At 47.7% G+C, this 13,911-nt stretch overlaps 1 protein-coding gene across 14 annotated transcripts in view; it reads right to left on the bottom strand.

Annotated features, from left to right (window-relative positions):
• The window catches only part of LOC139753686 (uncharacterized), a 661,673-nt gene that overhangs the window by 207,371 nt on the left and 440,391 nt on the right, over positions 1 to 13,911 (bottom strand). The window contains exon 1 of one of the 14 annotated variants that reach the window (XM_071670493.1): positions 2,090 to 2,552. The exons of the other annotated variants lie outside the window; for them this stretch is intronic. Within the exon in view, the coding sequence (XP_071526594.1) occupies positions 2,090 to 2,225 (136 nt within the window). The 5' untranslated portion in view covers positions 2,226 to 2,552. Of the gene's footprint in view, positions 1 to 2,089; positions 2,553 to 13,911 lie in introns of those variants that run through there. 14 annotated transcript variants of the gene reach the window in all.

Here is a 13,911-nt window from a genome sequence, read left to right as displayed (position 1 = left end):
AGTAATTTGTACACCAGGAGGGGCAGGTATATAAGAGTATAAAATTTTGAAGGAAAATTTCTCTGTGCCAGAAACAAAAGTTGATCACATTTCATAACACTGAGGATGAACTAGATCTTTTTGTTGACCTTCATCCACTGATTTCTTGAAGACCTATCAATAGTGTCGAAATTTTACGATGCGCGTCACGCTAACCCTCTCAGCCTCCTAACACGCCACACTCCTTATCAGGTGTGACAAACCCTCGTTGGCTGATAATCCGCTGAACAGCTAGGTAGGGATAAAAAAAAAAAAAAGGGAGCGGGCTGACGACCCAACTGCTAAATCCTTTCAGTCATACATACAAAATAAAGTGTTCCTGGCAGATGGCGCAGAGTTAAATCGCTAGATCACCTCCACTACCACCTCAGAGCGTATGAAAATAATGAACTGAGAATCTAGAAGAAGACGTTAGTTCTTACAGCGTCACCGTCAATGCCACTCTATGCGTAGGGTGATTAGCCATGACGCTCCACTTCAATCACGGAGGATAACGCACGTCATCGTACGCATCAAGTTCTTGAGTCTCTGATATGAACGTTAGTCGCGACCCGGCGATGATAAACGATCTATAACAATAACGGTCCCAAAGATAAGGTCACGGATGTAGGAGATATAGACCGATAACTATCACCAAACAAAGCAATACGCTCACCTGACTGTATGGAGAGAGAGAGAGAGAGAGAGAGAGAGAGAGAGAGAGAGAGAGAGAGAGAGAGAGAGAGAGCATGGGATCTTGCATGACGCGGAGCGATGAGCTACGAATGAAGTGGGGCCAATTATACATACCACCTCGGTAGCCGGTCACGGTACTGACGAGTGGAGTGGAGTGGGCTGGTGTGACCCATGCATAATGGCCGGGAGTGGTGGTGATGATGGTGGGGAAGAAGATGATGATGATGATGATGATGATGATGAAAGAGGAGAAAGGAGGAAGAGGAGGGGATGAAAAGAAGAAGACTGAGAAGAAGACCAAGAACACACACACAAACACACACACACGCGCACTGAGAAGAAGACCAAGAACACACACACACACACACACACACACACACACACACACACACAGAAGACATAACACTCACCGAAGGAGTGACCACACGAAAACTAATACGAAGCTCCAGACGCCCACGAATGACATGGGAGACAGTGATGTGTGGTCGAGGCAGGAGGCAGTGGGGAAGGGGGGGGGGGGGGGACAGAGAGAAGAAAGGAGGTGGGTGACCCACCTTCACAACCACACCAGAGACCAGTAACACGCAAATATAATCAATCACACGTCTTGTCTCCAGCTCACATCAACCAAGAGGAAACTTCAAAATCTTGGCCGTTAAAAACGTAAGGTGACCAAAACTGTTTTAAATTGAAAAATTCATCATCTACATACAAAAAAAAAAGGTAACTAAACATCTGCAAAACAAAAGACAAAAAAAAAAAAATCATGTACATGAACATTAGAAAAGGAGCACCACCTCCGAGCTCCATATTTACCAACACCAGCAGAGGGCGCATCAGCTGAGAAAATATTTACGTCATGATGTGTTCACATGACCAGCACTGACGCCCATGGCCTGCACCCACAGCCATCCTGGCTCCTATGTAACGATTAACATTACTGGGAATAAAAACCATGGCTCACCGTACTACCAGAGAACCCTTGACCCATCAAAGCAAGACGGCACGACCCCTGGGTATGATGGCCTGACCTCTGACATGACCCTAGTGACCAGTATTCTCCTTACCCTAAAAGGTCACGCCCAAATACCCAAGGATTGAACCGTCATGCCCAAGAGGTATGATATATCACCCAGCACAGATCATGGTACCATTTCATATCAAGTTGGCAATAATCATCATCATTTGTCACCTACTTTCATCTGCGTCACAGACACGTTATGCAATTTCCAGTTGGCCTCCGCTCGCTGACTTACCAGGGACGGAGTGCACACACATACACACACACACACACACACACACACACACACACACACAGCAGTAACCATGAACTTCAACTACCAGACGACCTGTTAAATGAGTGAGGCCTCCTTACCTGCATGCCAACTCTTCCTGACCAAGGATGAGGGCGGAGGTTCTGGCCCAATCCTTGGCGACTGGACGACGCCCACGCCTATGCTCCGCCGATCCCCTGGGCCGCGGTTGAGCGTTTTGAGCATAGGTATGGGCATGGTGGCGGCGGCGTCGGCGGAGGAGGAGGAGGAGGAGGAGGAGGAGGAGGAGGTGGTGGAGACGACGTGTCGGCTGCCGTGCGGTTGGCGCGCGGGATCACGAAAGGCGTCACCACACTCACTCCATCTTGGTTTGGTCAACGTGAGTCACTCAGTGTTTCGAGTCTTGCTACTTAATCGCTTAAGTTGGTCAACACATGCCTGGCTCACTGTGGCTCATCATTGTTCACTTAAAAAAGTCAGTACTCACAGCTCTATGTAGTTTCCGTTACTAATTTTCTGTCTATGGAACTCCACTCGGAAACTGATTTACAATGAACTCTATCACTATAATCACAAGATCATGAGATGGATCGTATAACCTCGAAAACTAGGCAATACATAATAAAAAGAATTTACCAAACGAACATGTACAACACTCACACATGAGGTAGGCCCAGACGTGAGTGTATAACTCCCTCCCCGTACCGTATGAATACGTAATTACACAAATACACATATGGGTCATGTTTCTTAGAACACACACACACACACACACACACACACACACACACACTCACGAACTACACTCACTTGATTCAGAACAACGAACACCGTCACGAGAGTAAATGCAAAGAGCATCTGAGGTCTCCACATCGAAGTCCGTCAAGACCTATACCACTGCAACGGGTCTTCAATCAAGTAAAGCACAAGGGAGTAAGACTCCCCACTGCTGCCTCACGTACGTTGTCCCCCTCTGAACGCAGCAGCTGCGTGCACGAGAAGCTGCGGGCCTCTTACGAGAACCTAAATGCCTCGCTGGACGTGTAGAAATGTCAAACGCGGAGGACCCTTGAGACGTGCGAGAATGAAGAAGCCCTTTTAAGGATGGACGAGGTGAGTGTGCGGGTCGTGTGGCAAATGTGGCAACAATAGGACTTGTAGGATGAGGGCGAGTGAGACGTACAGGAGAGGCAGAGCTTCTTAGGGTGATGGACGTGATCACGTACGACCGATGTGTGTGTGTGTGTGTGTGTGTGTGTGTGTGTGTGTGTGTGTGTGTGTGTGTGTAGGATATAAGGAAAACGTCTGGAACCAGTAAGGTCCTCTGGGATAAGGAAGACCTCTGGAGGTTACGGGGTAAGAGACATGACTTGGGTTACTGAAACGGTGAGGTCCGTAAGCCTCCCAAAACCAGAGCGTACATCTCCTGTGAAACTTATCCCCCAACCACGATCGGTTATCGCGCCTCCGCCGATCTCTTAATCCGACCTCGGCTGTTTTTCTACCGGGTCAACTATCTCGAGTGTGTGTGTGTGTATACAGTCTTACTGGTTATCGGTCATAGACCCATCTGCCCCCTTATTGGGCATGTTCTCATCCTTATATGTACCGGAGCTCCAACACGCGATCTACTACCGTCCATTCTCTCGTTTTTGTACACCAGCGCATCAATGACCCAGTCCTCATACCCACACGCTGTCGAACAGCAAGACACTAACTCTCAACGCACTCGTAAACCCTGTAACAACGCCTCCTCACCACACAACAGAAGCAAGACACGGGATATGGTTATATGGTCAACACAAGACGTCCATAAAAACCCATCAGGGAGGGGGGTACCCGCTTCCTCGTATATAATTTACCTATCCCTTGTGGCAAAATATGAACCAATCCACGGCAATGTATCGGCTCTATAATGCGGGTCTATAACAAACAAGATTATAAGCTGTGAGCACCTTCGGTACCCACCACACACACACACCGCGTTACGCGCTCGCCTACAGAGAACGAGTATTTGTGATGTAAATTACTCCCACGCCATCTACGGCAAGGGGAGTTCATCACTTGTGCAAAACCGTCGTGCTTCCCCCCAGACCACACGAATGGACGGACGCCTTAGGGTGAGGGAGGGGGCGGTATTGTGTCACACACACACGTATCCATCGTACGCCTCTCCCCATCCACGAAAATTCTCCACAGGGTCACAGGAAGGGCATAGTAGGTAGGCGCTACCAGTCCCCGTTTCCCACACTCATCACCCCATCCCTCGCTCACCTGGGGCCACCTAAGTCCGCAGGAGCAATGACACCGCCATCGCCTCACAGGATGTCGTGTATGGCTCATCCAGTGTCTATAAAACGACGTCGTGTATGTCTTTTTACGTGAATGCAACGCGAAGTCCTGTAAAGCTTTGAGGCGAAGTTGTGTGTGGTTTTTGAAATGTACATCATGCCAAGCTACGTATAACTTTCCTAGTTTCTGTATTGCATGTCCAAACGAAAGAGACTGGCTTCGAAAATTTAGTGTACAAACATGCCTCGCATGTAAAAGCTATCTTCTCAACAACGATTCTGCCTTAAAACAGTAAAAATGTTGAGCCACATCAGAACACTGGTACAATTACACAACAATCATGCCATTCATTAACCCAAGACACAAATTACTTCTTTCCTCTCAAGTCTCAAGTCAAACAGAGGCCAAACAGACACCGCTGGGGGAAAATTAACCACAGTAAACATATGGAGTTCAGTCCTCTTGAGAATAAACTCTCACAATCTTGAAAACTTTACATATGACTGTGAGCTGTTTAGATCCTCATCCTCAATGGATGGCTTTCAAGGATTTCGTTTTTTTTTTCCACCTTTTTCTTTCATCTTTTCATTTAAATGCTCTCCAACAGCAACCGGATTCCTACACACAGCAACGTCGACATCTTATGAATCACGGTTCTGGGGCGGGAGTCACCAGGTGTACGGGAACGTAACCTTGTCGCATCAAAATGCCGTGACGGAATGTTGCACTGGTTTACTTGATCGTAAATTACGCGTTTACCAGTTATAGTTTTTATGACCCTCCTAGGCCTCCACGTCCGTGCAGACGTGCGTGTCCGTAACTCGGTTAAATTCTATATTCAAGTTCCGTTCTCAACCACTGCGTGACGTACCCCTTGATTAAGTTTCAAGTTCGAGTTCAGTTTTAAATTACTAATTGATGAACGATCATGTGTCTTCATACACACACAAACACACACACACACACACACACACACACACAGTGAATAACTTGAAAATGTTTCCATCATTCGCAAAATGACGTACAAAAACACACACACACACACACACTATCCCACCATTAGGACTGGACGCTGGACATGTAAAATAAGTTCAATTTCTAGTCAACCTTTCACTTCACCTTGAGCGATCACGGATACGCTCTCCATCGCCTTATCACTTCAATCATGGCCTTACCGAGGCACTGAGATAACTCGCTGGTCATCCAGCGTGTGAAAGTTGGTGATAAGAGATAACCTATCGGGAAACAGCCTCTTTCATGCTAATCAAATCATATCAACATGAACTGGTACGGTAAGTCGCGATGATAACGGAAGCATTCACAAAGACGTGCGACCCTCTCTATCCCAGGGCCAGAGACCCCGATCCATCATCACCACTACAGACCCTTCCTCTTCACACTAAAGACCCCGTAATCCATCGGAACCAAAGACACACACAGCGACCCATCAACCACAAAGACGACCGTAACCCATCAATCAACTGGTAGGGTAAAGGGAAAGACTATGGGAATGGAGGGGAGTTGAAGAGGCGCTTCAATAGCTAGCTTACAAAATAATCCCCTCCCCCTCTCTCTCCACACACATACACACACACACACAGCCCCAACGAGAAGAAAAAGTGTGGAGAAACTGCATTCTGCCGTCCAACTCTAGGACCGGCCTTCAAAGCAGAACTCTTAGGCAAATCACAGTCACTTTTCTCGGCCCGCAAAACACCTCGTACGGAAGTCAGAACTTCGCCTTTAAAGAGCTCAAACGTCCAAGATGATGATCGTGTACTTGAGGTGGGGAAGAAGAAAAGAATCCTCTATCCAAACAGAGAGAAGAAAGGGGACGGACCTCGTCTTGTTCCCAGCATTACGGAGAGAAAATTAAGGTCTTTCTTGCCTTGGTGCAGGCGGGGGGTTTCCGACCATTATATTCCACCACCTGAATTTTTATGACACTGTAATGATCCACTGGGGTCTCCACACTACAGAGGGACTGTACCCTCCTACAGTCACACTCAGTTATCCACACTCTTCATGTGATTCTTTCCATTAGCCCATAATAAACTTTCTATCACAGCTCTCCACACTTTTCCCGTGGATCGGTCGCCGCAACTCCAGGAAAGGACTAGAGCATGATGGCACGACAGCACGACCCTTGAGGAAGACGACGTGATCCTAGAGCACGACAGCACGATCCTTTGAGCATGATGGTTGGGCCTTATACGACCCGTACCGTACCGTCGTGCTCGATCCGTCGTGCTCTAGGACTGTGTTGTCTGGGCTCAAGCGTCGTGTCATCGTGCTGAAAGGTTGTGCCGTTTGCTGTAGCCTCTTGGTGGAGACGTAACGCATGATGCTGGGACGCATGCATGAAGACGTACTCAGGGGGGATAAGAACATCATAAATCACTCTCCACAAGTAAATCAAAACACTTCACCACGCGAAACGCTGAAGACATTCACCATCACCACCCTAACACACTGCCTTTCACAACAATCACCACACACAAACCCTAACAAGCAAGCAGGCAGGCAAACAAACCGAGACGATCCCGCCTTCCCAAACCCCTCCACTCACCAGTACACCACAACACGCCTTCCTTCTTCACCATCACCACCACCACAACACACACACCCCTTCGTCTTCCCTCCAACACTCTGCTGCCCAGACTGATGATGATGATGGAGGGGAGAACTGTGGGAGGGAGTGGGCGAGTGAGATACAGTGTAAAGTGATTCACAGCTCTGAGAAACGAGTGCCATAAGAGTGCTGGACGACCAGGGTTGCGAAATATGTTGTGGGTGGTCTGGTCTCCACGGGTGAACTGGGACTGTGACGATGCCTAGTATGCACCTCTGGAGGGAGGGTCTTGCCATTCATCATTACTCTATCATTATAATCACTATTAGTATCAGTATCATTATCATCATTCAATGAAGACAAGACCACAATCTCTGTCAATAATGAGATATTGCATAATCTTCCTCCTTAGAGTGAGGGACCCAAGGGTGACAGCGTCAACCAAATGCCAGGCGAACTTTTATATTACCTTAAAGTAGCTTATTGATAAGAGAGTCTCCCAAATGTCTTGAGGGACCACAATGAGAGAGCTTTTTCAGTACCATAAGAGGCAAGCGTTGAAGGTTTCCAGGCGCCGACAGCAGCACTTTGGCGAGCCTACCTTTATGAAGGCAAGCTCGGATCTCATCTCTTAAAATCAACATACCATCTTATTAGGAGTGAGATTATGAGAGAGAGAGAGAGAGAGAGAGAGAGAGAGAGAGAGAGAGAGAGAGAGAGAGAGAGAGAGAGAGAGCCAAGTGGAGGAGGAGGAGGAGCCCACAGAGCGATGAGGTTCCTGGAACAATGCGACCGCACGCCACACCACCGCCCGCTTCCAGCACTCTTATTACACGACTTCCTTTATCAATGGATCAATTTTCCTTCAGCTGCAACCCGCTGGAGCCACAATGGCATCCGCAATGGGCGGGCGATCAGGCGGCGCCGATCCATAGACCAGAAACAACCACAGTTCGGGAGAAATACCAGACACTGGCCTTTGTGGATGTAAATGGTTTACCTCAAACATATAAAATCATGCGACCCTTGCGTATGACGGCCTCGCCTATGACCTGACCTTTCAAGATCTAGGTCAGAGGCCAGGACGTCATACTCAAGGATAGTACAACTTCCCGTACCGTCGAGCTTAAGGATCGAACCGTCGTGCTCATGAGATCAACGTTAGAAAGTATACCTCAGCTAAGCTTTACACTCCACCATCCACAGACCCAAGCATACCTCCCCAGCACGAGGCCTCCAGGTGCAGAACAGACCACGTAACACAGTGGGTAAAAACCCAGGCAGCTCAGTTAAACTCGTTTTCGGTGTTGAATGACACTTGCTGACGTTTAATGTGGCCAACACACAAAAAATAGCTGAGAGAGAGAGAGAGAGAGAGAGAGAGAGAGAGAGAGAGAGAGAGAGAGAGAGAGAGAGAGAGAGAGAGAGAGATTGCTGATACTCGTTTTCGTCAACCATGAGATAAAGAAAACAAGATTCAAAACTGGCTGGGGTTACTCAGATGATAGTATCAGTAAAGTTACTCTCGTTCGGAACGAACCTACGAAAAATCAAAACAAAGACAGAACGGAAAACGGACAAAGAATGTAATGCATCGTGTTTCACATGATCAGGCTGTTCGGTGGGCCCAGGTTAGGTTTCAAGAGCAGCTTTTCCCACACACACACACACACACACACACACAGAGCCCTTCTCAGAACAACCCTCAGTTGTACGGAGTTTCTAGCCACGTCACCAGCAGTGTATATAACATACCCTTCAGCTGAGCCCATCCTTCCATTAGCAATTACGCCATCCAGATTATCGTGAAACATGACTAGCAGGGGCAGCAACAGCCCTGGCTTAATAATGTCAGCTGTTGCTGTAATCTCGGTGATTAGACACCTTCTCGTGTGACAGTACGGGTGTTAATATGTGAAGGACAAGGGGAAAACACAACCTAACGCGACCATGTCTGTTGTTAAGGGGGGGAGCAATGAGCGACCCTGAAGCAACACGTCAACATTTGTGGTGTAACCGGCCCAAAACAAAGCCACCACACCACCGACGCCACCCTTCCCTCATCCACATCACACAACACTCGCAACCCTTCGCTTCGAGCCAGGACCCCCTTCGTTTTTAATACTAGGTTTGTTACTTCGATCGATACCAACGAATTTATGTGTCCCGTGCCGTCGTAGCTTTCAGTACGGCCCAGGTTGCGTACAATCAATATATACCGCTGTCACTGACCCATCAGGACTGTGGGGAGGGGGGAGCATGAGACGAACGAGGCGATGCCTGAACTCGCCATGAAAGGACCTTCAGTACGTCCTTCTCAGTCATCCATAACACGAACGGTTTCGCTCCTCCCCCCGGCAGGTGTTTCCAGCGCCTAAGGGGGCCCTCCTTCCCTCCCTCCCTCCCTAGACTGTGGTCCAAGAGACACGGTTGCGCAACCGCCATGTAAACTACAACCACACAACACTTGTCACTGACATGACAAAACTTGTCTTTCAGGGGAAAATAGAAGATGAATGACAGGATGGACATCCTGTTGTCTTTATTGAGCCCTTGTAGTCAACAAGACTCATAGTTATCAAGTGCGTCACGCGGCTTTACCCGCTGAGTAAACCCTGTGCCTCACCGTGAGTCACGACTGCTCCACCGACTCACCAAACATTACGCACGTGTTGGGTTAGATGGAACTGCTGACACACTCCGTCTTGCACACAGTACGCAACAGCCCTGCAGGAATCTACGACTTAGAAATAACACTAGGAAAAAAGAAGCTTTGTATCAAACATAACAACAGGGTATTACTTTCTCTTTTACTAAAAGAATATAGCATTAATATATATATATATATATATATATATATATATATATATATATATATATATATATATATATATATATATATATATTGCAAGAAGTACAAACTGCACTGGTGATAGGTTTGGGTTCGAACACTCAGCGTCCAAATAGAATTCGTTCTACATATATATTATAAATAAATGAATAAATAAATAAATGAATGAATATATATATATATATATATATATATATATATATATATATATATCACTGCGAGCACAAAATAACGAGTTATATAGTGCTGGTGTTATACTTAATTCACTACCGTACTGTTGCTTTCCTTGGTCACAGTTCAATATATTCACTACGTCTCTAACATTATCTCTCCCTCTCTCTCTGTTGCTGTTCACCACAACTGCACTAACTTCAAAGCGTCCAAACACTGCACTCGATCGCAGTGGGATGAACTTGTCACACACTGCACACATCCCACTTCAGAACGAAGCCACGAGAGTATCTACCCCTAGATACTGGCAACAACTACTGGCACTGTGAGGTCTATGTGGGGTGGATCACACACACACACACACACCCACCAGCTCCACGCGCCGCCACGGTTAGGTCGGGACTGATGCCGACCGACCTGCTTGGTCCTCGGAAACGTTTGCGGTACTCCCACCACCTGGCCGGCCGGCCCGACCCAACCCCGCCACTCCTCCTGTACCAGAGAAACGCTCGATCACGCCAGTCCTCCGCGTCTCTGTGAGCCTCCAGGGCCCGCGTTGTACACACCTCACGCAGTACGCTGTGTACGAAGGCGCTGACCAACCACACGCTTTAAACCACAGGAGTGCACTACCTTCTTCATTACTACGAGGAGGAAGCGGCAATTACGTTATCGTACACCCGCCTGCCAACCTCCCTACCTCCTCACCTCCCTCCCACCCACTGAAGCCCCCCCCAAACCCCCTCCCCCTTCTCTCTAAGCTAACGTATATCAGGGTCGGGGGGCGGCGGCGGCCAGGCAGGGAGATATGGATGGCATCTATGGTATCAAGAGCCCCCAAAGCTCACAGACTTGACAGATCTGACTAGCGATAGCCAGAGAGTGGAGGCCACCGTACGACCACACGACTGTCCAACAACACAGTACTTGATCCCTTCTCATCCCCTTCTGAACCCAGACCTAAGTCTCCTAAAGGCAACTAGAATAACAAATGGGGGAGTCCAGATCTAGGGTACATCTCCCGTTGTAGTTGTTGTTATGCAAATGATCTTTATCAAGCAACCCCCCCCCCCCTCCCATCCCCCCTCCCTCCCTCCTCTCACCCCCTTCCAAACACTATCAGATCCGGTGAACAACGAGATGGAGAGACCGACAAGGTGCATTAACATCGCGCGCGAGATAGTTACGAGACAGGATGAGAACAAGTCATGGACAGGTACATGTGTGGTCATGAGGAAGGATCCCATAGTGTATATGCTAATTCAGGGGAACCTCCACCTCCTCCCCCTCTTCCTCATTCTCTTCTTCCTCCTCCTCTTCCAGGAACGTGGCTGGGAGACTCTGTCTGCCAAGGGAGACAGGAAGACGGCGCGGAAGGGATGGAGCAAGCAAGCTGAGGTAAGGGGAAAGGAGGAAGTGGCGTTAAAGGAGATGACGAAAATAGCGCACTGCCTTTTTCTTTTCCATACTCGTTCGGCGCTTCCCGCGTCAGCGAGGTAGCGCCAGGAACAGACGAAGAAAAGGCCTCGTTCACTCACATCCATTCTCAAGGTGTCATGTGCAATGTGCCGAAACAACAGCCCCCCCCCCCCATCCACAACCAGGTCCCCAAAGATCTTACTGTGGCTTTCCCCCGGCTGCTTCATAGGCTCTGGAACAATCCACTGACAACACGTCGCCCCCTGTATACCACTTCGCTCCAATTCACTCCATAAAAAGATAAAAACTGAAAGAATATTTAACCAAATAAAGAAAGACAGTTGAGGCAAAAGAGAGGATAAAGGGCAAATGCAAAAAAGGAGAAACGTGAAGAGAAGAGAAAAAGATAAATCAGAATAACGATAAGCACGTGAGTTAGGAAGTTAGGATGGAAAGATGAGATGAAAGATGAAAAAGGCAGAGGCATAAACGGGAGTGGGATGCCAGGAAGAGACGGGTGTGTGATTTCTGAACACGAGAGGAAATCTCGAAGGTCATCTGGCGGAGTTTACAGTTATATGAGACAAAGGAAAAAAGTGGCAGATGCAAAGAAATAAAAGTCACGTGGTGTATACAGAGGCTGTGACGAGGAAATGGAAACATGAACAACGTACAGTGAATACGGACAAGTTAACAGAACGTACAGTGAATATGGACGCGTTAATAGAACGTACAGTAAATATGGACACGTTAATAGAACGTACAATGAATATGGACACGTCACTGGAATGATGTATAGTGAATATGGACACGTTAATAGAGCGCACAGTGAATATGGATACGTTAATAAAACGTACAGTGAATATGGTCACGTCAATAGAACGTACAGTGGATAGGGACACGTCAGTGGAACAACGTACAGTGAATGTGGACACGTCAATAGAACGTAAAGTGAATATGGATACGTTAACAGAACGTACAGTGAATATGGATACGTTAATAGAACGTACAGTGAATATGGACACGATAATAGAACGTACATTGAATATGGACACGTTAACAGAACGTACAGTGAATATGGACACATTAATAGAACGTACAGTGAATATGGACACGTTAATAGAACGTACAGTGAATATGGACACGATAATAGAACGTACAGTGAATAGGGACACGTTAATAGAACGTACAGTCAATATGGACACGATAACAGAACGTACAATGAATAGGGACACGTCACTGGAACAACGTACAGTGATTATGGGCACGTCAGTGAACCAACAACACGTAAGGAAGAATAAAACACTAGAAAGAAGAGCAGGAATAAGCACAATCTTGATATGCAACATACAGGGGAGAAAGCAGTGGACAGGATGAAGGAGGAGAGGAGAACAGAGCGGCAATGGGAAGATCAAATACCATGGACGGGAGAAACTCATAAGAGCAAGGAAATGGGAAGGTTAGCGTGTGGGACAGGTGAGGCAGGTAGCATGGGATAGTAAAGGCGGCGTCGGATGGAAGAGAAGCAATGGTCAACTTGACGACCCCCTCCAGAATCTCGACCCTTCGATTATACGAGAAAACGTGAATAACTTTTGTTTTGTCTTCTGTAACACACTGCATGTGAGAGTCTCCCATTGTCCAGCGCTTCCGAATGGCCTCTAATATCTGCAACTTCGTCGTCTGCTCCTAAATAACCTTGCAATGCCGTCTTATACCGTCATGCACAACATATCCTCGTGGATATTCCCATGTGAACTCCAAGCAAGGAAATTCACTACTGGGACTTGGGGATGGAGGCCGGGAAGTTCCTCCTCCTCCTCCTCCTCCTCTCCCTCCTCCCTGTGTTTAATTACAACGTGGTTTTCAGTGGCAGGAAACTGGGACGGTGTGGGCTGACAGAAGAATCGTGAGAACCCGACGATGTGGTTTTCGCTTCCCTCAGCACGAATGGATGATGGTCCCTGAGCACGAATGTACGATCTCGTGCACGACGGTACGATTCTTCGACATGACGGTGCGATCCTTGAACACGACGACATAACCCTTCAGCATAACTGTACGACCCTTAAGCACAGAGATGCACAGCCTTTACGTAGGCTGGCCTGGATTCTGATCCCGACCCTTAAAAATAAGGTCAAAGCCCAAGTCATCATACCCAAGGACCCTTCTCTCCTGTTTACGGATCCTTTGGTCGTACTCAAGGATCCTCCCGTCGTGCTCAAGGACCCTTTCGTCCTGCTTACGGATCCCTCGGTCGTACTCAAGGATCCTCCTGTCGTGCTCAAGGACCCTTTCGTCCTGCTTACGGATCCTTCGGTCGTACTCGAGGATCCTTTCGTCGTGCTTACAGATCCTGCCGTCGTGCTCAAGTGGTTGACATAAAAAAAAAATAGTAGTACGGGCAGTCCCCTAGCGCCATGACAGACTAACATCAGTACAAGTGAACCCGAGTTCTGTCGAGGTGACGATGATATGAAACTTAGGTCACGATATACGCGGTGATCTCTTCCCTCCACACCTCCCAACGGCGTATACGACAGGCAATATACGCAGATTATCTGTATCCAATTTCGCTATATGCTCGGCAGTGTATAATGGGGAAGAACAGACCTCTC

The sequence above is a fragment of the Panulirus ornatus genome, chromosome 2 (assembly GCF_036320965.1).
Source record: "Panulirus ornatus isolate Po-2019 chromosome 2, ASM3632096v1, whole genome shotgun sequence".
Taxonomy (NCBI): domain Eukaryota; kingdom Metazoa; phylum Arthropoda; class Malacostraca; order Decapoda; family Palinuridae; genus Panulirus; species Panulirus ornatus.
Note: the sequence above shows the minus strand (reverse complement) of the source record. Positions and strands in the feature narration are given on the sequence as shown.